The 25,933-nt window shown below is 44.8% G+C and overlaps 1 protein-coding gene across 3 annotated transcripts in view; it reads left to right on the top strand.

Moving 5' to 3' along the window:
- LOC111144897 (STAM binding protein like 1) overlaps positions 1–25,933 on the top strand; it is a 47,138-nt gene that overhangs the window by 2,463 nt on the left and 18,742 nt on the right. The window contains exon 2 of one of the 3 annotated variants that reach the window (XM_022499483.1): positions 22,408–22,490. In XM_022499483.1, the coding sequence (XP_022355191.1) occupies positions 22,461–22,490 (30 nt within the window). In that variant the 5' untranslated portion in view covers positions 22,408–22,460. Of the gene's footprint in view, positions 1–22,338; positions 22,491–23,594; positions 23,645–25,933 lie in introns of those variants that run through there. The other 2 variants (XM_022499484.1, XM_022499485.1) reach the window with 2 other exon arrangements.

Genomic DNA, 25,933 nt, shown 5'->3' with positions numbered 1-25,933 from the left:
AGTATGAAGTATTTTTAGCCATAACTTGGTATGAATATCTAATCATTTCATCCAGTCGAAGCCCAGTGGGTACATTCAACCAAAACTGATTTCCTCAACCAAAGGAATGGTAAAAGTCCCTCTAAAACAAAACAGAAACAAACAGCATTGTGTTGGTACCTGTTGACTTGCTCAGGCCAGCTATCTGAATTGTCCAGTCGGACATGTGAGTGGACATTCAGAAACCCTGAGTTGACAGCAGAATGTTCAGCTCAGGAATACTCTGGATGTAACTGTATCTGGACGTGGCTTTTGTCAGATATGATTGGCATCTCTAAGCAAATCCCGTGAACTTCTGGCACATTCCTCTATCTCCTCATGCTAAGTGGAGGAGCCAATTAAACATTTGGCAAATTGCTAAATCTTCAGAGCACGTGTTGATTTTTTAAGTTTTAAATTGAATCTGTGTTATGTTTGTCCATTAATGTGATTGCCTTAGAGGTTATTAATTTGGCCTGCTGGTTACTAAGTAACGTAGATTTATTAAAATCTAGCCGCTGGATATAAATACAAATAATTCATATGTTTTGATTTGCTCTAGTTAGCCTCTCAAGTTACTCTTGGAAATGGGTGCATTTGCTGATCTTGAATATTAAGGATATTATAGCTTTCTTTTCTTTTTTTTTTTTTTTTTTAATACAGTGACTTTCCATCCCCAATCATTAGAAGTTTAACCTGTGGTTCATGATCATGATCCAGTTTCAGGGTGAGAGATTAGAAAGCCATCTGAAATTTACCTGGATATTAACATGGGAGTGCACATTAATAATGCACATTTTCTCTTTGATATCCTTCCCTTTATGTCTTTCAATCAAGCTCATTTCATTCTGAACGAAAGTCAGATGAGATCCTTCAACATTAAAAATTTTTTTTATTAGGCTATGTTAAAAATCAATGTATAAAATAAAACATGGCTTATTACTGTTTTGAAGTAACATCAACACTGCTATTTTCTTCATAATGAAGCATGACTATTCTTATTGGGGATTTGTTTAGTAAGTAGGCACGTGAGCCCTTGAACCTGACTTAAAGGCGTGTCCGGTCCATGTCTTACTAAGGCCTCTTGTTAAGCCAGTGTGTACAGTTTTGATTAGATGAGGTGGCCAGTTCTAGGTAGGTTCCTTGAAAGGAGTAAGTGATGAAAGTGTCCTTTTAGAAGAGTTTCTGGCACTTGGCTGTTTGGCACTTGATTGGATTCGTAGAAGGGAGTTGGGATGGAATCTAGTGTCAGATAATGATGGCCTGACCAGGGAGCATCACAGTGACACTGAATGGAGAAGGAAGAATGTCAGGCAGGCAGACCGATGTCATTATGTGGAAGAGGGTCAGTGCACCTGACCGTGACCATGACCATGACCGCTCCCTTGTTCCCCATCTAGTTGGTCACAGCGTCTGCTCCTGCCGAGCCCTGGTGCAACCTCAGAGTCTTGCACACACTGGCTAGATATTAATTAATAAATATTAGTTCTTTTGTACAGTACCAGACACTGTATAAAACCTTAAGACGTGTTATCTCAAGGATGATGGAGTGGTTAGGAGCATGGGTTCTTTACGCCATTGATGAGCTGTGTGTCCTCGGGCAAGTCCGCTGATTTCTCCAGGCGTTGGTTTCTTCATTTTTCAGTTGGGATATTCATTTCTGTCTCATAAGGTTTGGAGCAGGATTAAATAGATAAAGTAGAAGTAAATGAAAACTGTTTGGAAGTTTCAGGCACAACATTAAGGGCTGTATGTTTTGTTATTATTACGTCATAAAACAACTTTATGCAATAGCTGTCATTTTTGCAGAGTAAAAATTGAGTGCAAAGAGGCTCATGGTCGTAGCTGGGAGTGAAACACAGACTCTGGTACCTGTTTTCCTAACGTGTATGCAGGGCTGTCTGCTATACCGTGTGCGCGGTGCTCGGAACGCTGCTTGGGGCAGGAAACGTGAACGCTGGTCCCATGTTGATTCAGGGCACCAATCATTTCCATTGTGGAACTGGCTATCTCCAATAGCGGATGAGTACCCAGGTCGTCCTACAAAATTTTTGCTCATTTTCCTGAATGTTGTGGTCTTTTGCAGATCGTGTTTTTCATGAAGTTCTTTATTAAGAAGGGTTCTGGGGGGCACCTGGGTGGCTCAGTGGGTTAAAGCCCCTGCCTTCAGCTCAGGTCATGATCTCAGGGTCCTGGGATCGAGCCCCACATCGGGCTCTCTGCTCAGTGAGGAGCCTGCTTCCTCCTCTCTCTGCCTGCCTTTCTGCCTACTTGTGATCTCTGTCAAATAAATAATAAATAAAATCTAAAAAAAAAAAAAAGAAGGGTTCCGGTTTGTGTTTTCACATGTGCTTGAGAAACACCATTTTTTTTGTTTCTGACCATTGACATACATAGTGCATATCCATTTGGTACATCTCCTTATACTCATTGTTCTTTGCTGGAGGCAGAGGATATGTCTCCCTAATGAATGCATAATACTCTACTGTATCCATTATATATTATTTATGTACTGTAATACTATGTATTTTTTAACATAGGGTATACAAGGTTTGTACAACATACATAGTATATATATTGTAAGACATGTATTATATACATTTCTATACATTATGTAATATATATTATATCATACATTATGTCAGGGAGATGCGGTATATGTAAGGAGTCACTGGGTATGAGGAGAGATGTCACTGATGTGTATGTGTATATTGCATTATTGGGCAAATATCAGCGTTCTAGTAAACGCCATCCACCATCTATGCCATACAGCTCTCTCTACACCCCCCAGAGTCTCACATGTCTTCCATTCCTGAGCCATCGTGGACTTATGATGACATTTCATAGCCAGTGTTGTTCAGGGGACCCCTCGGTACCTCAGTTGGTTAAGTGTCTGGCTCTTGATTTTGGTTCAGATCGTGATCTCAGGGTCCTGGGCTCAAGCCCAGCATAAGGCTCCATCCGTGCTTAGCACTGAGTCTGTTTGAGATTCTCTCTGCTCCTCTCCCTCACCCACTGGCTCTCTCTCACTCTAAAATCAACCAATCAGTCTTTAAAACAATAACCATTTTTATTCAGAGCATCTTCCAGAATAACGGCAAAAAATTTTTAGCTATTTCCTGACTTGTTGAAGTAATTATGTTTAATTATAAGAGGCCACATTTTAATTATCGGTGGAAAACTTCCAGAGCAACAAAGAGGAAAAAATCCAGAATTCTGCCAGAGCTTCTTTTGGGGGGAACACGTCGTCACTGACTTCAATATTTTACCATTATGTTCATTCTCGTAATTCTTTGTTCTCCTACATAGCTTCCAGAAGTCTGTAACTGGTATTGCTTTTTTCTAAGGAGGCAAAAGCTTTCCCTGGTCTTGTGAAGAGTTAATGGGTGCTATTTAGTTGAGGAAAATTTTTAAATTTCGTCTTTAAAAAAAATTGTCTGCATCCTTTGATTTAATTTTTCGTAGCAATTATACATTATTATTTAACTAAAGTTCAATGCCTTTTAAAGGAGCTGTTTTTAAATTTTGTGAGTTTAAACCTGATTTAAAGAAAATACAGATGGGATTTCCCAAAGGTCCCTAGCCGTGGCCGTGCTCAGCCTGGAAGGCTTCCTACTGTGGTTTGATCCCGGGGAGCCCTGTGGGTTGGGAGGAGCTGGACAGGTGCATGCTTTGTTCCTCACCACACCTGCCCTCCTGTTTCTAGCACGTTCAGTGGGCATGAATCGTGGACCAGGCTGGCTTCTCCATCCCTCTTTCAGTAGCCTGGGGTTATCACCACAGCTCCTAGGATACCAAGCAAGTCAGGAGGTTGAGCGAGATGCCCTGTGGCCCTATTCCCCAGGGGAGTGTAAGGGCACCAGAGAAAAATGGTTTCTAAATTTAAAGGAAAAAAAAAAAAGGTACTTATGAAAAGAATTTGAGTTCCTGTGGATTTGGTATTTTGTTTTTTAAACCTTTGCTACACCTTTGTCTCAGTGGGATCATAGTAACCAAACAAGAGGTTCAACTCAGCCTCCTACAAGAGGTAGCTGTTCAGGGACACGTCAGGAATTACTCATTTCGATTGTTTGACTTGATGAAATCTCTGGGTAATTTGGAAACAGGAGGCCAGTGAGGACTCATTATTAACCCTTCCTGGCTCAGAGTGAACATGGCCGGTCTGTTTTCCTTGGTGGGTGCTCAGAAAGCAACTGCAGTGAGGGTCCCTTATGAGAGAGTAACATTTCAGACGCGAGTGGCTTGGGACAGCAATCAGCTGTGCACCTTTTAGTTAAAGGCAACAAGAAAACTAGAACCAGTAATCACCATTATGGTTGCATTTAGCTCATCTAAGGACCATGTGCTTCTATTCATCTTGTGGCTAGACCCAGAGCTTTTAACGCCGGAAATGTGCATTTCAACCACAAAGGAGAGATGTAGAGAAAGGCATGAAGCCTGCGGTGTGGGTTCATGCTGCCATCTTCTGATAGGTTGACTCAGGTTCTTTCTCCAGTCTTTCGTCCTTGAAAGGCTGGCTTATGAACTGTTCCCCAAGATCAGTTTTCTTTATTAGAAGCAAATAGACATGATGGGTGGAACAAAATTAGAAGAGAGAGGCCTGAAATCAGCGCTTTTTTGTAAAAATGGGTCAGAGAAATGGCTCACTGAATCAAGTGAGTACAAAACAAAAAAGATGATCACTTGGAATCATGAGTGGGGGTGGGACTTTGTTTTTCTGGTTAATGGAAAATCCATGAGATTAAAATACAGGTTTGTAGACACGTAGATGGGTATCACGTTCTTATGGTATAAAGGTCATTTTTCTGTTGCCAAGTATAAGGTTACTGAAAGACTTAGATAGATAACTGAGGGAGGCGTCTCAAACCGGTCTCCCAAAACCAACGGCCTCCAGCCCCCAACTTATAATTCAGGAAATTTGGGTGGGGCCGGGGAGACTTCATTTTAACCACCTTTGCAGAGGATCTGATGTGCAATGGTCAGGAAACCACACTTGGAGAAAAAAGAACCCAAAGAGCTAGATCTGATTTCATATTCAGATTTGTGTTTCTAGTTTTAAGTAATAACAGATACAGGAAGGCCGTCTTGGAGTTTTTATAATGGCGCTATATCCTGTGTTTTGTTTTCTTACTAATTTTGGACGATGGAATCAGAAGACCACAGGATTGATGGGCGTGTCTAGAAGAAGCATCACACGTCCTGAGAGGCAGGTGTTGGCATGGAGCAGAGAGGGTTTGATCAAAGAGGGAAGTAGGGGGGAAACAGACACCGGAGGGCAGCGGAATACAAAGTCTCTTTGTGCCCAAGAAAAGGGGTCAGCACATCTCTGGCCCTCGAGGGCCTCCGAGGAAAGGTGTTTAGACCTCTTCTGGTAGGCACGAGGTTACCAGTGTGCCTTGTTGAGCAGGAGGCTAACCTGATGCAGGCAATTGTGACGCGTGCAATCCCAACGTACAGCGTCTGGTCCAGAAACGGAGGATTAAGGGAGAGATGGGCCAAGCCAACTGGTTCGTCACCATAAAGGCAGAAGGGAGTAAGGGGGGGGCGCTTAGGGCCTTGAACTTGGCAGAACTGACACTAAAGGGTTTATGCAGCAGGTTTCTCTGGGTTTCTGGAGATCTGTAGCCAGTTCCCTCCTCTTTCCTGCAGCTTCGGGTGATGTGTGTAACACTGAGTTCCCCCAGGGACGCCTGGGTGGCTCAGTTGGTTGGACGACTGCCTTCGGCTCAGGTCATGATCCTGGAGTCCCGGGATCGAGTCCCACGTCGGGCTCCCAGCTCCGCGGGGAGTCTGCTTCTCTCTCTGACCTTCTCCTAGCTCATGCTCTCTCTCACTGTCTCTCTCTCAAATAAATAAATAAAATCTTTAAAAAAAAAAAAAAAACACTGAGTTCCCCCAGCTCCGCCATCAGGCCAGACCAGCACCTCTGGATTTAGAAGGCCCCTGAGTAACTACTACAGTTATCCACTACCTTAGAAATATTGTGCACGAAGGACACAATTAAGCTCTGTTTGGACCAGAGGAACAGATTCAGAGAGTAATTTACCAAAATTTGCACATCTGGAACCTGGCAGGGCGAGGGTTAAAATCTGGAGCTAGCTGCTCAAAATTGATAGGCATCATGAAAGTATAATTTGTCAGGTTATGAAGGGATATCTCCCAGGAACAAACTGTACAGAAATGAATGAATGGAACGTGAAAGACCTTCATGATCCCATCCTCGAGAGAACAGCTGGGAGAAATTCAGTGTATGTGTTGTTCAGACTTTTTTCTTGCAAATGCCGGTATACATCAACTACGTAAGTGTGAGTGTCACAAGGACAGAGTCATGCTTTATATGCTACTCTACTGCAATTGTCTTTTTCCCACTTAATAATGCTAGATCTTGGACATCTTCCTGGGGTGGTGTATGTAGATGTAAGCCCTTTCTAATGGCTTCATCAACTAGAGATAGTCTTTAAGTAACACTCTTTTGATGGCTATTTTTACTTCCTAGATTTTCATATTTTTAAACCATGCTGAGATGAGAGAGAGAGAGAGAGAGAGAGAGGAGTGTGTGTGTATCTGTGTGTGTGTGTGTGTGTGTGTGTGTGTGTTTATGTGTGTGTGTTACATTATTTGGCCTAAGGGGAAATCTTAGATATGGAATTGCTTGGTTAACAGGAATGCATATTATTTAAAAAATGACAATTTTTCTTCCAATCCTCATTACCATTTAGTATGATCAATCATGTAAACTTTCTTTAATCCAATAAATGGAGATACCTTGTTCAGATGTGTGGTTTCTTAATTAATAGTAAAATGAAGCATTTTCCACATTACTTAGTCCTTTATATTCCTCTTGTGATTTGTTTATTCCATTTGCTTATTTTTATTGAACTCCGTCTCTTTCTTATTTTTCTGCAAATGCTCCCTATGCTCTAGAAGCAATTGATGTTATAACTGTTGCAAGGGATGGAGACTCTTCCTTTTGTTGTTTTTTTTTCTTTTCTGAGGGATTTTTAAGGTACTGATTGAGTATTAAAAACAATGCTTTAAAATAATGTCAGACTTTATTTTTATTTTTTTCTAAGATTTTATTTATTTATTTGTCAGAAAGAGAGAGCACACAGAGCAAGGGGACTGGGAGAGGGAGAAGCAGGCTTCTTGCTGAGCAGGGAGCCAGATGTGGGGCTCGATCCCAGGACCCTGAGATCATGACCTGAGCCGAAGGCAGAGGCTTAACCCACTGAGCCACCCAGGCATCCCAATAACGTCAGACTTTGTAAATAAATAAATAAATAAATAAAATTATGTCAGACTTCCCAGAAATTGCAAAAATAGTACATGGATTTTCTGTATATCCTTCTGCCCCTTCCCCCAAATATTCACAGCTTCCATAATCACAGTAGTTCTCAAAATCAGGAAAGTAATACTGTCCCATCGCAGCTGTTTAATGCACAGCTCTTACTCGCATTTCCTCCCAAGTCCGTATGGTCCAGGATCGTGCCTGGCATCTTGTGGTCTTGTCTCTGTGATCTCTTTTAATTTAAACCGTTCCTCAGTGTTTGTCTTTCATCATCTTGACACTTTGTAAGAGCAATAGCCAGTTGTTTTTTTTTTTTCAAAGACTTATTTATTTGACAGCGAGAAGGAACACAAGCAGGGGGGTGGGAGAGGGAGAAGCAGGCTTCCTGCTGAGCAGGGAGCCAGTTGTGGGGCTCCATCCCAGGACCCTGAGATCATGACCTGAGTTGAAGGCTGATGCTTAACGACCGAGACACCCAGGTGCCCTGAGCAATAGCCATTTGTTTTATGGAAACTCCCTCCCTTTGGGTGGGTCTGATGTTTCTCCATGAGTGTGCATGCTTGCGTGCACGTGTGTGTGTATGTTCAGTGGCAGACTGGCTGTGGACTTCAGGGAGGCAGCAGACCCAAGGGTTCTATTTCCAGGTCTCGCCAGGTGTTGTGCAATTGATTAGATGTTGGTGCCGTTCTTTGAGGTGAGGAAGAAGTTTCCTCTGTGCAAGTCAGAAGCACCCGCCGTCTGCCATTCCTGTCAGTGCCAGCATGGATGGTATCTTTGCCTGCTTATGCTCCCATACCTCGGTGTGCTCACTTAACTTCCAAGGTCTATGTCTTCTCCTCAGAATCTCCCTCAATAACCATTTATCCTTCTCCAATCCTTTCACTGCTCAGTCCAGATCTGGGGTTCTGCATCCATGGTTGCCTACCATCCCATGGGGTGCCAGTTCCTGTTCTCTATGACTTTATCCATTGCTGCTAGACTTTTGTTTCTTTCAGCTTATTGAAGTGTAACTGGCAGAGACTACTTTAATTTATTTTATTTTAATTTTTTTTTGAGATTTTGTTTATTTATTTGACAGAGAGATCACAAGTAGGCAGAGAGGCAGGTGGGGGCAGGGAAGCAGGCTCCCTGCTGAGCAGAGAGTCCGCTTTGGGGCTCAATCCCAGGACCCTGGGATCATGACCTGAGCCGAAGACAGAGGCTTAACCCACTGAGCCACCCAGGCACCCCGAGAATACTTTAATTTAATACCTAGGTACTAAGTGCCTAGTTTGGGCAGATCACCTTATGGTGCAGAGTTGCAATTTAAATAAGAAGCCAAGTGTGATCAAGGAGATTCAAGGCCATTTCACCTAGTGGTAAAAGAAAACTGTAGCCTTGTCTTACTCTTTACAAAAACTAATTCCACACAGGTCAAAGGTATTTATGCAGAAATATCCAGCCATAAAATTACTGAAGGAAGAGATTGGTGGACACATTTTTTGGAATTTTTGGGGCATTTGTGAATTTGGTGGCTCAGTCATTTGAGTGTCTGCCTTCAGTTCGGGTCACGATTTCAGGGTCCTAGGATCGAGTCCCTCATTAGGATTCTTGCTCAGTGGGGGAGTCTGCTTCCCCCTTTCCCTCTGCCTCCTCTCCAGTGCTCTTGCTGTCTCTGTCTCTGTCTCTGTCAGAAAGACAAATAAAATCTTTTCAAAAAACGATGAAAAATCCGGATACAATAAGAAGAGATGGAACCATTTAACAGGCTGAAATTAAAGCATTTTGTACAAAAACTAAACAACATTCAACCAAAAATGCCACCTAAACTAAGAAATGTTGAAGGGAGGATGGAAATAGAAAATTCACTATTTTCAGATGCCATAGTAATCATTGTTAAGGCAAGAATCATCTTGGATGCTACAATTAGTGCGCCAAGGTGTATTTGCAGGTTCTCTAAGTAATTCCCTACAAGATACTTTGTAATTACAAAGTAAAAAATAGTATCTTTACAGGGAAGAAGGCTGGCAGACGTGATTCAAACAAGAGATCAAAGTTGATATCAATAATAATGGAGCAAAATACTGCCTCCCCTGCACTGAGGAAGAGACACTGTTGTGTCTGAGGTACCTTTTGGGGGACAAAAGAAAAAAAAGCACAACTGTCTCTTTTTCCTGTATTTTGTCTTTGTAGCAGTTCCCACACGTCTCTGCCTCACCCTGCCCCTAGCAGAATGTTCATGTCGTAAGATCGGGTATGATCAGTCTCTTTGGTCACCGTTGTAACTCTAACTCCTAGCACAGACTATCAGCGAATAAATAATGTTGTACAAATAAATGAAGGGCTGGATTTACTTGGAGCCGGCACTATTTGTAGGAAAGATGTGAGAAAGCACAGTTGGGTGTCCTCACAGAAGGGGATGGAAGACATTTAGACACAGTGCGAACGCTCGAATGCAGTGTCAGTTCGAGTCATGAAAAAACATGTCTCATGAGATAAAGATATGTTAATGGAAAAGACAGAAAATTAATAGTTGAGAGCAGGGTGAGGACAGGTGTGGGGGGACACCTCCACATCACAGAGGAGACGCTCGGTCTGCAGTAGGGAATAGGCAGTTGATGAAGGCCAGGCTTTTAGGTGGGTGTTTGTAGCCGTCTTACAGCAGTTTAATGTGATGTAGTTAGCCTCAGGTTTCCTTGTGCATCTCCTAGGCTGCTTGATAAAAATAAAGATTTGTGGGGCACTCTCCTCAGAAAATCTGACTGGGTGGCATCTGGAAATCTGTTTTCTTGTGACAGGCACTCTCCTTCTCTATCAAGGAATTATGGTGCAGGTGGCCCAGGAACCACACTCAGGGGAAACTTCCCATCAGGGTAGAGGATGTCGGCGACAAGGCGGGAAACTAGGAAGTGAGTGAGTGATGAGCCCACAGGCCCAGCAGCCAGCCGGGTGCTTGCTAACCACATCGGCAGCATGAGGGGCTCCTTAAACATTTTAAAATGGACCACCAGGCACGGCTATGGAAGGACACAGCCGATTTTGCTTTGGTCTACTGCACCGAAGAGATTGTCTAGAACAAAACCGAAAATGTGATTGCTGCTATCCACAGGAACGTGTGGAACACTTAAAATTCCTGTGGTCAGGGAATGTTGGAGAAATGCTTGTCAAGAAATATTCAAGGACAGGCTTTGCTTTTGAGTAGAAGTGCCAGGCTCGATTCATCCTGGTCACGGACTGTCCTTGGGAAACTTAGGAAAATTAAATAAAATGGATTTGTAATGCCCAAGGATTGACCTTATAGCTCCGAGCTTCAGGCGACTGGCAGGCAAGAAAATGAGGTTATTTTAAAAATTTATTCTGACTCATTATGCTCCATCGAATTAGATAACTCCTGGATAGTATTTTGTTGCAGGCTTATTGCAGCAAAAAAAAAAAAAAAAAGGAAGCGTGTTAAAGGATTCATTAAAGCTTAGTGATGGCTTATTTTTATTTATTTACTTATTTTTGGAGGGCTTATTTTTAGAAGGGATAATTTCCAGGAAATTTTAGTACCTCAACAGCGGAATAACAAATTAACGTGCTCATACGGATTTAAGATGACAAAATAATTGTGTAAAAATGTGGATTTCTCCCCAACACCCCAGATTCATTGTCTTAGTGTTTTATGATGCATATTAATTGGATCATCTCATTAAGAGAAAAAAAAACTAGAATCTGAAATTAGCACATTTATGAGCACGTGAAATGCCTTTTGAATACCACAATTTAGAACTTACATTAAAAACCAGCACATATTCTGAATCGAACTGTGTCTTGGTAGAATAATTATGTGTCTGAATGTCTCAACTCCATATTCCAGGTGGTCAGTCCACAGACTAGAAAACAAGTGAAGGGAATGAATGCCCTTTTCTCTCTTTGGCAGAGGGAAGATTATGAATCAGATATTTGTAATGCCATAGTAAAATTTCATTTCTCTCTTTTCTCTGCTTAAATACACTTGCAGAAAAATCATAAACCGTAGAAAACAAGGAACAATCCTCAGGAAGCTAGAAATGAAGTGGTATCTTAATTCTAAAGATGATGAAAGTAATGAAATAATGAAAATAAGAACAGAAATTAATCAAATAAGGTTGCAAGGATAAACCAACCCAGAAGCTGATTCTTTGGAAATCATGGATGAAGTAGTGAAATTTCTGACAATGTTAACCCAGAAAGAAAGAGGAAAACTCACAAATAATTTATATTAGGAAAGAAAAGGGAGCTATAACTACCAACCAATTAATTAATTGATTAATTGTTTTGAAATGGTTTTATTTATTTACTTATTTGAGAAAGCAGGGAGGGGGGGAGGGGGACGGGCAGAGGGGGGAGGGGCAAAGAGTGGGGAAGGGCAGAGGGAGAGGGAGAGAATCTAAAACGGACTCCGAGCTGAGCATGGAGCACAACATGGGGTTCAAACTCACAACCCTGAGATCAGGACCTGAGCCGAAGCCAGAAGTCCGACACCTAACCGACTGAGACACCCAGGCGCCCCAGGACCCATTAATAATTTAAAACAGCCAAAGAGAACACTGACTATCTGCATTTGACAAACAGATAAAACGGGGAAAAAAAAAAAAGAAAACTTGAGCTACTAAAACAGACTCCAGGAGAAAGCAGAAAACCCGAATATTCCAGGAACCATTAAAACAATCCGATCAGTAGTTAGAAGTTTCTCCCCAGTTCCCCCAACTCTCCACACCACCAGCCACCTCCATTTCTATGTGTGGCTTAGATTATTTCAAAGGCATGAGTTTTCATTTCTGCAGTAAATCCTACCATCATTATCCAAGCACCAAGAATCTGACCTTGCCCTGATTTTCACCATCGACTATGGCATGCTGCTTGACCTTGAACTCGGGGATCTTGTGCACCTAGTCCTGAGTCCCCGCTCCAGCACTTGCTCAATTGCTTACCTGTTCTGGGCTCTTGATGCCACATCTGTAACATGTAGGTAACGGTGTGGTCGTTCTTTAGCACCAAGCATCGTGCTCTCTGTTTGACGGTTATCGAGAGCTTTTTCCTTTCTTACTGTCTCAACCCCACTTTGTGGCTGCAGAAGCTGCGATCCTACATTTAGTGGTTGGAGTCAGAATATGAACCCAGGTGGTCTGACCCGGGAGTTTGCACGTCTGATCCCTAGGCTCAAATTCCCTCTATTTGTTCGGGCTTTGGTGAGGGTTAGTGCTTTCTTCCAGTTACCCAGGGAAGGAAAGCTTCCTATTCATAGTCCTTATTATGATAATGATAGCTTTTTTGCTATATTAAAGGTGATGTATAGTGCAATAGCAATCCCTCACCTTCCCAGAACTTACCTTACTCCTGTATAGAAGACATTGGAAGGGGGGAAAAAAAAGATTCGTGTCCTTGAGACCCATGTCTAGTCTCCACTTTAATTTTACAAATAAGTGTAAATTATTCCATCAGTGATCTAAAACTAAAAGGACAGAAAGACTAAAGTCAGCCAGAAGTTTGGTAAAGCAGTTCTTCTTTAGTTGATTTTCTCGACAAGAGCAAATGAGAAACAGAGCAAAGCATTGCTATGGGCAGGTACACTGAAATAAGGTTGACTCATCAGGAAAGAGTTAAGCAGTAATTATATTTTAATCAAAGAAGACTGCAGTATCTTGGATATTCGAAAGTGGTTAAATCTTACAAAATTGTGTTGTTATTATTATTATTTTAGTGATGCGGAATCACAACTTTTGCCATTGGAATTACGAAGCTGAAGAGTTCATTATGTTGCCAGAGAAACCCCGTATCACTTAGGCAATATCTTACAGAATCCTGGGAGTGTCCCAAACAATGATGCTTACATCTTCTGTGGTGACAGTTCGGAGGAGGATAGTTGTAGGGTAAAACTCGGCAGCTCAACAGCTGATGTTCTGTAATAGAACTTCTGTTTATTACCTTATGTTTTACCGTAACGTATATATTTCTCATATATTTAAGCTCAGCTGAGTTCTTCTAGAAGGGTGTTCTTTTCCCACATTTCATAGAGGAAGATAAAGTACACAGAAAAGGTTATGTAAGATGTCATAGGGGCTCCCGGGTGGCTCAGTCGGTTAAGTGGCTGCCTTCGGCTCAGGTCATGAGCCCAGAGTCCTGGAATCGAGTCCCGCTTCGGGCTTCCTGCTCAGCGGGGAGTTTGCTTCTCCCTCTCCCTCTGCCTCTCCCCACCTGCTTGTGCTGTCCCTTGAATAAATACAATCTTCCAAAAAAAAAAAAAAAAAAAAAGATGTCATAGCAATTCCAACTAATAAATGGTGGAAACTGGGTTCTCCTACTGGTGTATATGGCCCCAAAGCCCAAGCTGTGTGTGCTAAAGGTCCCCGCCCCTTCCTTCTGGTGTCAGGATCAAAATCCTATTATGTTATGAGACATAATTACTTTATGACCAAAGTGAGACTTGATAGCTTTCAATGTAGCCTAGACTTATCTTGAAGTAATGTAAAACATGCATTGGAGCCGTAATTTATTTAATCACTTTTCCTGTAGCAACTGCATTCTTGCTGATTGATCTAATCTAAACCACACTGTTGTGGTGTATTTAATCTGGACTATCCCTCTAGGGGTAAGAGACGAGCACCTGACATCTGGTAGGTACTCCCATAGGGAACTTAACAAATATAGGGGGGAAATGCAATAAAGCTATTTCTAATATTCTTATCAGATTTCATATTTATCTTCTCCGTGTTTTAGAACAAATAAGGTGTCGTCTTATTTGTGAAGACATGTATCAGCCTTTTGTAAAGGCAATGTGTCAGCAAATTTCTGATTTGCAGATATTAACCGATGAGGATAAGAGAAAGTAATCTTTGGTTTTAGTGCCTGAATTTTTAAATCTTTTAAAGTGCACAGCACATATGGATCTAGGTCATTTCCTTTCTAAAGTCGGTCCCAACCCGCAAGAGAATGACTTGGGAGACTCCTCTCTCTGCCCCTGTCCTTTGAGGCGTGAGAATGACCCTGTACCACCTTTTATCTAAATCAGATGCTGACGCAGCAGCTCACAGCCTCGCTTACGAGCACTTCCTTTATTTCTCTCCGCCACAGTAAATTGCACCGTGTCGTGTCGTTCCTGAAAAACATGAACTCTAACCCAGCGGGGACCAGAAAGGCTGGTGGTTGGCCAATTAGAAGTGAGAGCCTGGGAGGTGGCACGAGGTGCTCCCAGCCTCTCTCCCTGGCTGGCAGGGTGCTCCTGCTTTTCCGGTTCGTCTGCGGGAGCGCCCCGTGCAAAGGACACGCCCGGGAGCTCACCTCGATGCCTCTTCCCCGGACTGGCTCCCCGAGGAGGCTGCTCACTGTCCAGTAGACACCCCCTGTATTCGGGAAAATATGGTTGTGTGCATGGAAGCGGATCAGAATTCTGAGCTTAGCCACAAAAAAAGCACAAAAAAAAAAAAAAAAGGAAAGAAAGAAAAGGAAAGTTAAAGGCATTCAAGTAAAACGTCATGAGATAAACACTGTGCTAGGCAAGATATTTTCTCCTTCATTCTTGGCAATATCTGTGGCTAGTTTTTATTTTCAGTTATTTATTTATTCTTAAATTTTTATTTCTTTATTTGAGAGAGCGAGAGAACATAAGCTGGGTAAAGAGCAGAGAAAGAAGCAGGCTCCCCATGGAGCAGGGAGCCCGATGTGGGACTCGATCCCGGGACCCTGAGATCATGGCCGGAGCCAAAGGGAGACGCTTCACGGGCTGAGGCCCCCAGGCCCCCCAGCAGCTGGTTTTTAATGCAAAAGCAGCATCATAGAGCTGCTTTCACACTGCCTAGCAGGGGCGGGGGAGGGGGGAGTTGAGATTGGGAGACATCCTATTGGGACCCCAAATTCAAAAGGAATTCTGTTCCTGGGCTGTAAATCTGTGGGCACAGAGGGAGAATAAACTCGCAAACTCAAAGCTGTGAGGTGTCAGGTAGGAAAGGGTCCTGCCCCCTCCCAGGCCACTCCTGAGCGAGACCCCCCCTTTCTGTCCCATCCACCCTGGGCGTGGTTGGGAATTGTTCCTTTGGTCCCAGGAGGTCCCCCTTAGCTGGGCAGCAGGGATAGGAGTTGGCCTCCGCGTGTTCAGTGAATATATATGTTTTGTTTTTTTTTAAAGATTTTATTTATTTATTTGACAGATGGAGATCACAAGCAGGCAAAGAGGCAGGCAGAGAGAGAGGGGGAAGCAGGCTCCCCGCCGAGCAGAGAACCCGATGCGGGACTCGATCCCAGAACCCTGGGATCATGACCTGAGCCGAAGGCAGAGGCTTTAACCCACTGAGCCACCCAGGTGCCCCAATATATATGGTTTTGACCAGTTCCCCAATCCCTTGCATGCCCGGATTCACAGAAGTCAGAGACTCCCCCTCCACCTCTTTAAAAAGTCATGGGAAGAGGGAAATGGTGTGTCCTTGGAGGCTACAGTGAGGAAAAGGGCCTGGAGGTCCAGGCAAGAAGACAGGGGGCTCTAAAACAGAAAGAACTCTCAAGGGGCCTGCTTCACGTTAAATGTATCTGTGGCCTGTGTTTCAGATTTATGAAGTCACAGAAATGTGCCCCCACCCCAGGGTGGAGGGAGGCTAGGGAGCACATTGGGATTGAAGCGGGCCTTCCTGATGAATGTTTGCAACTGGTTGTGGGCCCCTCCGAAGCGATGAGCCCAGCCGTGCGTGAGGGAGGCGAGCCTGGGAGGGCCCAGGAAGGATGAGTGGCAAGAGGACAATGCAACCAGGACCCCCAGCCAGGCCGGCCACAGAGGCTGTCTTTGCTGTGTGCCCCCGGAGCCCCCACTTCCAAAGGGAACTTAGGTGTTACTGGTGCATGATGCTGAGTACCTCCTGTCTGCCTTCGACATTCTCTGCTGTTTATTTCTGATCCTCCAAATTCCAGTGTTTATCTTATCTCTAGCACCTAAAGTCATTATTGGCCTGCTTCCCACAATCCTTGCTGACAACCGAGGAGCACAAGAACGTGGTGCGACCAGCATCAGGCTGGCGGGCCACTCCAGCCAGCTACTTTGCTCTTTCTCAAGCACGTGATGCTTCTACCTCAGGGCCTTTGCACCATCTCTCTCCTCTCCCTCATCTCCTACAAGCCCTTGCTTCATTTTTGGCTTCAGATAAGACCTACCGTGAAAATTCCGTTTCATACTGTCATCTGCTGCCCAGCCTACCCCCTCCACGGGGCTCCTCATTCCCTTTGCTCTTTTTCTTTTTTCAAAAGCACATATTACCTTCTAACTTATTATACAATATATTTAAAAGGTTTATTGTTTACCTATCTCTTCCAATGAGAATGTAAACTCCACAAGGGGCAGGAATCTTTGCCAGTTTTGTTCATGTCCCGCATGCCTGGAACAATGCCTGGTATATCCTAGATGTCCAGTTGATGTTTGTTGAATGAATATGTGACTGAATTAATGAACAGACGTCTATTAAGAGAATTAAATGAGCTACCTGTAAATTCTTCAAGGCTGGTGCATTTGGGGGACATACATTTTTATAAAGATTTTATCTATTCATTTGACAGAGAGAGACACAACGAGAGAGTAAACACAAGTGGGGGGAGTGAGAGAGAGAGAAGCAGGCTTCCCGCTGAGCAGGGAGCCCGATGTAGGTCTCAATCTTAGGACCCCAGGATCACGACCTGAGCCAAAGGCAGCGGCTTAATGATTGAGCCACCCAGGTGCTTGGGGGACATATTTTAGCACAGATTTAGATCCAAAAATTTACCAAATTTTTGTTATATGTCTGGGAACGTGATGGAGAATATACTCTAGACTTTAAGGGAACTGCTTCCTCATTCACACAACAAATATGTACGCGTAGCAGGCACTGTTCTAAACTCACGATAGAAGATAAAAACAAATGTCCCAAGTACTGGGCCCAGTGGTGCCAGATCCTCTGTTTTGTTTTTGTTTTTGTTTTTTTAAGGAGAAGCTAAAACCTGAATTTTTATATGAAATCTCCCAATTTTTAAGTATTAATAACTAACTTAGAATTTTTAAAGTTTTCTGTAACAACCAAATTAAGCATTTATCACAGTCAAATGTTGCCTTTGGGGCTGTAGCTCAATATCTGAAGAGTCTGAAACTTCCGGCTGGGTATGCAGGCTCTCCCCGGCTGGGCACGATTTGGGTGAGTTGTGAGGTCACAGGAGGGAGGAGGGTGTTTCTGCCACTGCCTGCACCCAGGGCAAAGGCGTGGAGGCAGCCAAGCTGGCTGTTGGGGATATGATGGAGGACGTGATCCCCCTGATGGAGGATACCTGTTTCCTTACCAGTGTCAGCCACGATCTCCCTCGGGCCATGCTGCATCACCCTTTCTAGGTTAAACTATTGCATTTGTCGGGATGCAAGTCCAGCTGCCTAAACAAGACACAGTATTGCACAAGACAGACCTTTGTCTCTGTCCTGGTCTGAGCATGAGCAACCTGGAGGGCTTCCTCTCTCTTCTTGCTTTGCGGTGCCGCGGGCTCCTGTCCTCGTGCACCTGCGTGGCCGGTTCAGCAGGCAGGAAGGGCCCCAGTGGGTGGGGGAGGCCGGCTCCCTTTCTCTAGGGGCAGGATCCGGACTTTGATCACAGTACTTCCGTTCACACCCCGCTGGCAGGGCCTGGGGACATGGCCACATCTAAGGCCAAGGCAGGCTGGAAAAATGTAGGTTTTTACCGGGGCCGCTATATATTAGCTAACAATTGTATTTTTCTTTGAGAAAAAGAGTGGATATCACAAATACAGGTAGTGTGTGGCATTTGCTTTTCTGGGTCTCAGGTCTGTGAGGTCAGGCACCTCCCACAGTGCCCTCAGTTTTCATTTTCTTTTTTTAAGATTTATATATTTATTTTAGAGAGGAGAAGGGCCGAGGGAGAGGGGGAGAGAGTCACAAGCAGACTCAGAGCTGAGCACAGAGCCCGACTCGGGGCTCGATTCCACGACCCTGTGATCATGACCGAAACATAATTCAACAGTCGGACACTTAGCCGACTGAGCCACCCAGGAGCCCCTGCCCTCAGTTTTTAAAATTATTTTAGTAGGACCGTAGTAGCACCAATGGAAGGTGACACTCAACATGTACTTTTTCCCTTTTAGATTCTTCTGGACCACACTTTTGGTGTTTAGATTGAAGTCACATGGCGAGTTTTTGTTTTCTTTTGTTTGTGTGGTTGGTCTAGAGCAGTGTTTTTCAATAAGCATTTTTTTAAAAGATTTTATTTATTTATTTGACAGAGAGTAGGCAGAGAGAGAGGAAGGGAAAGCAGGCTCCCCACTGAGCAGAGAGCCCGATGCAGGGCTCGATCCCAGGACCCTGAGATCATGACCTGAGTTAAAGGCAGAGGCTTAACCCACTGAGCCACCCAGCCACCCCTAAAGCAGTGTTTTTCAAACATCTTGGACTTGGGACCCCTTTGCCCTCTTAAAAATTACGAAGGATACTCACAAGCTTTGCCTGTATGGGCTCTATGGATTTATATTTATTGTATTAAAAACTGAAACAGACCTTGACAGGGATATGCAAATAAGCCATCCCCCCTCTGGACGTCTCCGCTGCAGAACTGTGACAGATAGATGGTAAAGGAGCAAATAACGTCTGAGGGATATTATGAAAATAATGCTGACCTTGCACACCCCTCACTGGGGTCTTGGGGATCCTGCCACACAGCTGGACAGCTACTGGTCTAGAGAACGTCACTGGCCATGTTGACTTGGGTAACAGATTGTGTTGGAACTAATAGATGCTAGGGTTTGAGGTTAAAAAACAAAGTCAGACAAGACCGCTCCCTCTGAGGAGTGCATGGTCCAAAGAAATGAGTTGACCAACCCATCTATAAACTCCTTTCATCTTAGATTTGAGGGGAGTCGGTTTCTATTGGTGAATTACAGGTAAGTTTATGTGTGGGTGTTAATAGTGATGGGTTTGCATCTATGGCAAGTTAATAAAAGCCCGTGTTCGGGACACCTGGGTGGCTCAGTCGGTTAAGCCGCTGCCTTCAGCTCAGGTCATGATCCCAGAGTCCTGGGATCGAGTCCCACATCGGGCTCCTTGCTCAGGGGGGAGCCTGCTTCTCTCTCTGCTTCTACCTGCCACTTTGCCTGCTTGTCCTCTCTCTCTCTGACAAATAAATAAATAAAATCTTAAATAAATAAATAAATAAATAAATAAAAGCCCATGTTCAAGATATATTGAATTATGCATTTTGTACATTCAGAAGATCATTACAGAAAAGTTGGTTTGAGTCTTGTGCCCACTGGTCATTGTTTTTGGGCACCTGGGCCTGGCCACCCGGAACCTTCTCTCACCGGGCCCATCCCACTGCCTCCTGTGGAAGTGTCAAGTGCTGGGCATTTGCATTTTCCAGTGCCTGGCTGCGGGCATGTGACCTAGGCTCTGCCAGCCACAGAACTCCATCTCATACTTTGAACTAGAAACTGGTGACATCAAACAAGACACGACAGCTGGTGGCTGTGCTGGAAGCTGGGGGGCCCCCTTCCCCTCACACCAGTGCTGCTGAGTGATTTTGGGGGATTACATAGCCTCCAATCCCCATTTCCCAGGCCCTCCTGGAAATCTGTGATCTTCCCATTATCTTACGAATTCAAGAGTGGGTGCCTTCTCTTGCAGCGAGGGGCTCTGCTTGGTACATTCCCAAAGACAGCGTCTCTGCAAGTATTGTTTGGAAACCTCACATGTCAGATTTACCCGGGCTGTGTCCTAACCATCAGTGCTGATTGGTGGGCTCACAACGGCTGGATTCAGAAGCCTTGTGGGTGAGTTCTAGGAATCTGCATTTTAAATAAGCCCCAGGCTTGCATAACTTTTAGATACAGTAAAGTTTAAGAAGCACCGTTGTAATGTTTTTAATTTTTTAAAATTGTTTGTTCTCCATGTAAGGATCTGAGCCACCCCTAAAAAATAACTCTAGGCTTCTGCAAGACCCTAGTCAATGACTAACTAGTGTTTCATTGTCCCCTTCCCTCCCTTCCCCCCCACCCAGCCCCAAATTTCCCATAAGCCTTTTTGTTCTGTCTCTTTAACTGTTTTAATGTCTTTCTTTCTTTCTCTTCCTTCCTTCCCTCCTTCCTTCCTTTCCTCTCTCTCTCTCTCTTCCTTCCTTCTTTTCTCTTCTTTCCTCTCCTCTTCTTTTCTTTCCCTGGTTTATTTCTTCTGACCAAGGACTCGTAATTCCCCCAAATAATGTTGCCTGCATTCTGCGACACCAGAATACCAGAATTAATTAGGGTTTTAAGCTACACTGTGACTGTGGCTCCGCCCAGGTCATTTCTTTCTCGGCCGTTCCTGCAGGCTACAAGCTTAAATCTACCTGTCTGGGGGTCCCCTGGGTGGCTCAGTGGGTTGAGCTTCTGCCTTCGGCTCGGGTTGTGGTCTTGGGGTCCTGGGATCGAGCCCCGCATCGGGCTCTCTGCTCGGCGGGGAGCCTGCTTCCCCCTCTGCTTCTGCCTGCCTCTCTGACTACTTGTGGTTTCTGTCTGTCAGATAAGTCAATAAAATCTTTAAAAAAAAAAACAAAAAACAAAACCTCCCTGTCTACTCCAGGCATCACTAGAGAGGATGAAGGGGAAGGATTAGAACAAGCCACGTGACTTTCCGTGGAGGGTTTCTTGGGCATGGATTCAGGCCAGAAAAAAAGCCGGAAGGGTTGAATGGTCTACGGGTGAGATTTCTAGAATCACAGAATGCTATGATCGGAATGAATGAACGTAGGTTAAGCCCCTCCTGTCATGAGTAAGGAACTGAAGAGAAGTTGTGTCCAGCAACACATAAAAATGATCTGTGGAGTAAAAAGCCAAAATAAATTTAGAAGTGGGAAGCGCTGACATGGATTGTGAGCCCAAGTAGTGTCAGAGAGGAGAGAATGTTCGTGGAGGGACTGTTTGAACCTGAGCACATTCACGAGCCTCGGGTTCTACAACTGCAAACTAAAGACTCTGGTAAGAGCGGACACTTCTGTAGTCTTGACTGTGCTAGGAACTATGCCAAGCACTTCCTCTGCTAACTCATCTCATCCTTATCGCATCGATATGGCGTAGGTCGCATTATTTCCCCCAACAACACTTGTCCACAAAAGGCCATATAATGTACGTAAAGTCTCATAGCTGACACACCTGTTTTCTTGTGCTGCTTTACAAGTCACCACAAGCCTCATGGCTTAAGATGCCATACATTTAATATCTCCGAGTTTTGTGGGTTTGGTCTCTGGGCACAGCATAACCCAGCTCCTCTGCTCAGGAGCTCACAGGGCAGCAAGGGAGGTGCTGCCCTGGGTTAGGGGCTCATCTGAGGCTCGGGGTGCTCTTCCAAACTGACATGATTTCCAGCAGAATTCTTGTCCCTGCAGCTGTGGTTATTTATGGCGGCTGAGTCTTCCAGGCCAGCGGGAGACTGTCTCAATCTTTTAAAGGTCTCGCCTGATTAGGCCAGGCCCACCCAAGATCATCTTTCTTTGGATTGATTCAGTGCTGGCTGGTCAGACGTCTTAATCTATCTACAGATCTCTTCATCCTTGCTACGTGACATAACGTAAACATGGGAGAAGTATTCCCTCACCCCTGCTGTGTTCTGTGGATTAGAAGTTGGTTACAGGTCTCCTCCATACTCAAAGGGAGCCTGGAGACCGAGGGGGCAAGAGTCCGAGAGCTGTCTTACAATTCCGCCTTCCACAGCCTAGGCCCAGACGGACTCCACCCAGTGTAGGAGGCCACCGCCTCAGCGTCCAAGCTCTTCACCATGAGAACAAAGTAAACCTACTTCACAACCCTGCATGGAGTTCTGAGTAAGAAAACCCCCAGAAGACACACCACGCACTAAGCAATCATGAAGTCTCATCCCACCCCTGTTTTCAAAGGTCTGCTTTCAAGGAAACCGTAACCACCTGCCGTTTTGTATTTTCAGGAAGAGATTTCCAAAGTCTCTCTAAAAACTCAGGTTATGTAAGTCGTTTGGAAGTGTTTATATTCTGAGCCAGAAATAACCCAGGGTTTGAGATTTGAGACTCGGATTCTCTTAAAATAAATAAATAAATAAAAAGAATAATAATAAATAATAACCATAGCTCTGCTTTTTGTCTTGGAAACAGATGAAGTGATTGAGAAGAGACAGTGAACCCCTTCATTCTGCGGACAGGACAAGATGGATCAGCCGTTTACTGTGAATTCTCTGGTAGGTAGCGCCAACCCATACCTTCCATGCGGCCTGAAAACCCAAAAAGAAGAACAGAAACATATCACATGGGAAATGAGTCACCCTCCCTTCACGAAGTTGAGCACTTGTCGCTTCTTATCCATCTGTGCGGTCCCCTCCTTTGAGGAAGTGACTAATAAAGCCCTCTTCGCTAGAACTAAAAATAATTCTTTTTGTCCACAAAAGTGCGAAATTTTAATCTCTCTGGTTAGATTCCAAGAGGGTGGGGGAGGGGCACTTGAGAATCGACTTTGTAAGCAAGGACTTCAGTCTTTGTGCCTCCGCTTCTTCAAGGAGAAGACCTGGAAGCTTCTCCGGTGTGGGAACGACCAAGGGAGACATTCTACGTATGACAGGTCCATGTTGCTCTGGGATCCAGTGCAAAGGTCCGCACGCTCGAAACTCTCATTCTCCCTTCTCTGGCTACATCTTAGGAGGGATGACAGGAGCCCTGGGATCGCAGAGACATATTGTGCGTCCCAGATCATTCTCTGGGTGAGAATGTAGGCACATTATGTAACCTCCATGGCCCCGTTTTTCTACTTTGCACATTACAACCATTGGGAACAATATTTTTAATGTTCTCAGCCAATCATGGGGGCTTGATCAGGGGAAGCTTTTATGATCGTTAGCCTTCTCCTGATGGCCGGCACCTGCCCGTGCAAAGCTTTAGCCCCAGATCACAGAGAAATGGAGGGGGCACCCGGGTGGCTCAGCGGTTAAGCATCTGCTTTCGGCTCAGGTCATGATCCCAGGATCCTGGGATCGAGCCCCACATTGGGCTCTCTGCTCAGCGGGGAGCCTGCTTCTCTCTCTCCCACGCCCCCTGTTTGTGCTTGCTCTCTCTCGTTCTCTGTCAAATAAGTAAATCTTAAAAAAACAAAGAAAGAAAGAAATGGAGGGCCCGGTTCTTGCCCTGAAATAGGTTGTGACCCACGTCCTCTTTGCCAGGAACGTCCTTCACAGAGGCTCAGTTGCTTTGAGAGGACGAGGAGTGGAGAACTGTGGGAACTTCTTCGTTTTCCGACCCCGTGCTGTCGGGGTGCTGTGGGAGGATAACGGCGGCCCCCTTTCCCAGCCACAGAGGAAGGGATCATCCTTTTGGCGTGTCTTACGTGTTTCCAGAACGCGAGGTAGCCATGATTAAAATGTTAGTAGATGTGTCACTGTCAAACAAACGCGAAGGCTTTTTCATCGGGAGATTTTTTTATTTTGCGAGATACCGCAAACCTGACTTTATACGAGGCTTTTTCTCCATTTCCTCCTGAGATCACTTTTGAATTTGGAAAGGATAGGGCCGTTCAACAGAGGAAAAATAAATCTTATTTTTACTTCCAAGCAAAATCTAGTTACAATCACAGTGCACCTGTTTCCTTCTTCCTCCTTTACTTGGTACATGTATTGATTATTGTCTGTGCCGCAAGGAATATGCTACATCCTGGGGGAACATGGACACTGCGCACAAATAATTATAATTCAATGCAGACTGTTTAGTAGTAAAGAGTGGACCAATTACTTTTGCATGTGTAGGAACCTGGAAACCCTCTTTGGAAAATGCGCTAATTTCCATAGTTGTTTTGTTTTTTTTTTTCCCCGATCATTTTCTAATGCCATTGACGCCTTTATCTGTGGTCGAATAGCAGCATTTTCCCTGAGTGCTGCTGGGAGCGACAGGTGCGTGTGGCGTGGCTGCGTGTCCCGGGCTTCTCCCTTGGACAAGACGCCCGCACTCAGGTCTGAGGCTGACACGCCACAAGCTTCCATTCCTGCTTCTGAGGAGGGGAAGCCTCCAGCAGCTTCTCAGAAATTAGAAAGTCTTTTCGAAAACTGTAGGAGCAGCCCAGCAGGGTCTGGCTAGAAGGAAGTGTGCCTTCGTGTAAGGTGAGGTCCCGGAGGCGGGGCTGGGTGCTGTGTGCAGTCACACCTCCCTGTTCTCATGATTCTGGACCAAGTGAGAATTGATTGAAGACGCCACGGTTGAAAATCCAGTGTCTGCTTTATTCTTTATCACTTGGCCCTGGAGACAGACTCCGGCAGACTCGCAAGTCTCCTTATCCCTTCCTCTCTAAATTGAACTTGCCACCTTGTCGCAGGAGGGATCGCTGGAGACTTCCGGGCTAGGAAGCCCAGGCCCTGAGGACCCCAGCCTCCTCAGAGAGAAGGAAACAGGGAGGAGAACAGATTTATGCCTCTGTGGTTGGTTGTAGATTTTACTTTTAGAAACAAGAATCAGGGCGCCTGGGTGTCTCAGTGGGATTAACATCTGCCTTTGACGCAGATCATGATCTCAGGGTCCTCGGATGGAGCTGGTCATGATTGCAGGGTCCTGGGATCAAGCCCCACCATCGGTTCTCTCAAATAAATAAAATCTTAAAAAAACAAAAAGGAAAAAAACAAAAAAATAATTCCAGGTCTCTAGGGTTCTGTCTGCTACAGAATTACCACCACAGTGGCCCCCTCCCCGGGCATGGAAAGAGCTATACACACGGGACTCTGTAGCCTGTCCTGATGGCTTGGATCCATCCTTCCTGGCCAGACTAAAATCAATTCCACCTGGATTTCTTTTTTAACTTTCTACAGACCTTTTAATCAAAGGCGCCGCCCTTGACTGACAGAGGCAGTTCCGGGAGCTAAATTTGCCCTGGGCTAATTCCATTCCTGTTGATCAAAAGATGCTAGAGGGGTCCAAGGCAGCGTTTCCCAAACGGGGGCAGCATGCAGCAGTGCCTCCGGGAACCTAAATTCAACCCTGGGTTCTTCAAGCCCGCCTCTAATCTGTAGATGCCAGGGGAGGCCTGTGGGAGTTTTTTTTTTAAACATTTTGTTAAAGGTTTTATTTATTTACTGAGAGAGAGAGAGAGAGAGAGGGAGGAGAGAGAAAGCAAGAGCAGGGGGAGGGGCAGGGGGAGAAGCAGGCTCCCCGCTGAGCAGGAAGCTGGATTTGGGGCTCCATCCCAGAACCTGGGACCATGACCTGAGCTGGAGGCAGACACTTAACCCACTCAGCCACCCAGGCACCTGGGGACTCTACTTTTAAGAAACTCCCAGTTAATGCTGATATTGCTGATGCATAGAGCGCACTTGGAGATTTAGTGGTCTAGAGCTGGGGTCAGCAGACTGTGGTCTGAGCGCCAAAGTCACGTACTTGTTTTGAAAACATTTTTGAAACCAGAACCACGATCCTTTGCTTACATGTTGTTTGTGGCTGCTTGTCCCTCAGCAGAGCTAAGTAGTTGTGATGGGGACTCTAAGGTCTACAAAGCCCCAAATATTTGCTCTACAGCCTTTAACAGGAAAAAAAAAAAGTTGACTTTTTTGCCTTTCCAAAGCACTGACCTTTTTGCTGAATCAGGGAACAATTACCCTGGATGCATACGTTCTGTGTTTTCCCAAATGTGTACAGATGCTATTTTCATGAATAA

This window comes from Enhydra lutris, unplaced genomic scaffold (assembly GCF_002288905.1).
Source record: "Enhydra lutris kenyoni isolate GAN:26980312 unplaced genomic scaffold, ASM228890v2 scaffoldscaffold12, whole genome shotgun sequence".
NCBI lineage: Eukaryota > Metazoa > Chordata > Mammalia > Carnivora > Mustelidae > Enhydra > Enhydra lutris.
Note: the sequence above shows the minus strand (reverse complement) of the source record. Positions and strands in the feature narration are given on the sequence as shown.